General features: G+C 46.9%; 1 protein-coding gene across 1 annotated transcript; it reads right to left on the bottom strand.

Moving 5' to 3' along the window:
* Positions 1-1603: 1603 nt before the first annotated feature.
* LOC140116364 (olfactory receptor 51G2-like) lies at positions 1604-2545 on the bottom strand. The gene has a single exon (XM_072132893.1). It carries the CDS (start codon positions 2543-2545, stop codon positions 1604-1606), a length of 942 nt encoding a protein of 313 aa, XP_071988994.1.
* Between the last annotated feature and the right edge of the window lie 316 nt (positions 2546-2861).

The following is a 2861-nucleotide window of genomic DNA, read 5'->3' as shown; positions in this document are numbered from 1 at the left end:
CCCACCACTGAGGTGTCCTAGACTGTATCCACCCCTGAGGTGTCCTAGACTGTATCTCACTACTGAGGTGTCCTAGTCTATATCTACCACTGAGGTGTCCTAGACTGTATCCCACCACTGAGTTGTCCTAGACTGTATCCACCACTGAGGTGTCCTAGACTGTATCCACCACTGAGGTATCCTAGACTGTATCCCACCACTGAGATGTCCTAGACTGTATCCCACCACTGAGATGTCCTAGACTGTATCCCATCACTGAGGTGTCCTAGACTGTATCCACCACTGAGGTGTCCTAGACTGTATCCCACCACTGAGATGTCCTAGACTGTATCCCATCACTGAGGTGTCCTAGACTGTATCCCACCACTGAGGTGTCCTAGACTGTATCCACCACTGAGGTGTCCTAGACTGTATCCCACCACCTTATATTTCTAGTTCATCTTACCAAGGACTGATGAACACCCAGGTTATAGGATTTTATTAACTTTTCCAGCTTCATGGATGTAACATGGAAAAATGTTGTTAGTAACCAAGTGTCACCGGTGTCCCTGCGATCCTTGCCCCCGATCCATGCGATCCACCCGTGCCCCTCTCCGTGGCGGCACTGCCCAGTCCCAGCATTCACCTCTCCACATTCCTGTCCTGGCTAGGCTGTGCGTGCGTCCCAGCTCCCTAGGGTGCCCGCACGCCGACACTCAAAGATTTAAACGGCCAGTGCACCGCTGATTGGCGCTGGCACTTCTAGGTTTCCTATAAAGACTGGCGGCTCCCTTCACTCCCCGCCGGATCTTTGAGGTACCTAGCCATAGAGAAAGTTTCCCGTGCTCCCTACATTGTTCCTGTGTTCCTGTTCCGATCTGCCTTGAATTCCTCTTGTGACCTTGGACCTGACATTTGGCTTCTGCATCTCTGCCGCCTGTCCTGACTGTCTGCCTGTGCCTGACCTCGAGCCTGGACTCTGATTCTGTACCGCGACCTGGTGGAACCCTACCGCAGCAAGACCATCCCACTTTGCGGCGGACTATGGTGAAGACTCCGCTCCCAGGTGTCGGCTAGTACCATGTCCCATCGTGGTCCAGGGGGTTCACTACCTCGAGTCCGGACACCAGGCTTTGTGTGGTCTGATATAATAAGTGGAGCAATCAGACACATCAAGATTCACCATGATAAATCCTGCAGCCAGTTTAACTTCAAGGAATTTACTGAAAATTTTTTGGTAGAATCTTTAATATTTCCTTTGCATATGACATAGGAGAAAGCGATAATTGGTAAATGAGGGCAATGTAGCAGGAGAAGAGACTTAGTTACATAGAAACAGAGCTTAACAAAAAGAAAAAGTTATCCGCAAGCTCAAAGCTACATTTTTTTTCATTTGTGTACGGAAGCTGGTCAGAAGATTTTCTAATGTTCTCCAAACTTTCCTTATATCTAAGTCGAGCCCCGGTTCTCCACAAATATGACCAGAAGAGAAAATGTTCCTAATTATACAAGAATACCCCCTACATATTTCCTGTTACATCCACAAATATTAGAAGTTTTTTGCATTGCAGACCCTTGGCCTCATCCAGATAGAGTTGGGTTGTGTTATTGGGACACTCGTTCTTTACCAGATGATCTTCCTCAGGTGAAAGGTTTCTCTGAAGCTCTCGCGGATCTGTCGATTCTTGATGCTGTAGATGATTGGGTTGATCATCGGTGGAACAAATATATATGAATTGGATATAAAGTTTGTGAAACCTGAAGGAGCCTTTACGTGGAATCTGTGCACCACAGATAAGGCCATCATGGGGATGTAGAACATAAAGACAGCGCATAAATGGGACACGCAGGTGTTAAATAACTTGTACTGCTCCATCTTAGAGGCAACGTGTGACACGACTTTAATGATCAAGATGTAAGTGATGACAATAAAAACAATGTCCACACTGGTGGTGCCAAGAATTGTGGCAAAGCCGTACACGATGTTGAAGGTGTTGGATCCATCACATGCCAACTTCATCACATCCTGGTGCAAACAGTATGAGTGGGACAGGACATTCCCCTTACAGTATGGAAGAAACTGGAGACTGATGATTGCTGGAAGGAATAGCGTCCCTCGTAACCCCGAGACCAGGATGGCCTTGGCCACAGCAGAATTGGTAAGAATGGCCGTGTACCTTAGAGGGTGACAGATGGCCACATAGCGGTCATAGGCCATGGCTGCCAGTAGTGAAGACTCAGAAATGGACAATAATTGAATGAAGCACATCTGGAGGAGACACAACTGTGATCGGATGTTATGGTGGTGGAACAAGAAGATACTGAGCACCGAAGGGCTGGTGGAGAGTGAGAAGAGGATGTCAGTGATGGCCAATGTGGTCAAAAGCAGGAACATGGGCTGATGGAGCTTGTGGTCACGATGTATCACGTAGAGGATGACACCATTCCCCATGATGGAGACAAAGAACATGAAACACAAGGGAACTGAGACCCAACCGTAGATGTTCTCCAGGCCTGACAAACCCTTCAGGTGGAAAGTGGTGGGAATACAACTTCTGTTCAACATGATTATCCACAACTCAGAGGAAGCTGAACACCTAATGTGGCAAAAATTATATAACAAATTTATCATGAAGGACCCTCATGCACCAAAAATGGAAACTAAACTGAGAATTGGAAAAAATCCAGCGTAATCTCTAGGATCAGACGGGGGTTGAAACACCTGAGCCACCTGCTGTTAGCCTGTAGGGGCACCTAAGTAAGAGGGATTAGTTATTAGTTACTAGAATACTGCAAAAATGTGTAAGAGTAGTGTGTGTGTCAGTGTCAGGCAGCTGCTTGAAAGGCAATAAAAGGTCATAGGAAACATCAATGCTGAAAAG

This window comes from Engystomops pustulosus, chromosome 2 (assembly GCF_040894005.1).
Source record: "Engystomops pustulosus chromosome 2, aEngPut4.maternal, whole genome shotgun sequence".
Classification (NCBI taxonomy): domain Eukaryota; kingdom Metazoa; phylum Chordata; class Amphibia; order Anura; family Leptodactylidae; genus Engystomops; species Engystomops pustulosus.
The sequence above is the reverse complement of the archived record's forward strand: the minus strand, read 5'-3'. Positions and strand labels throughout refer to the sequence as shown.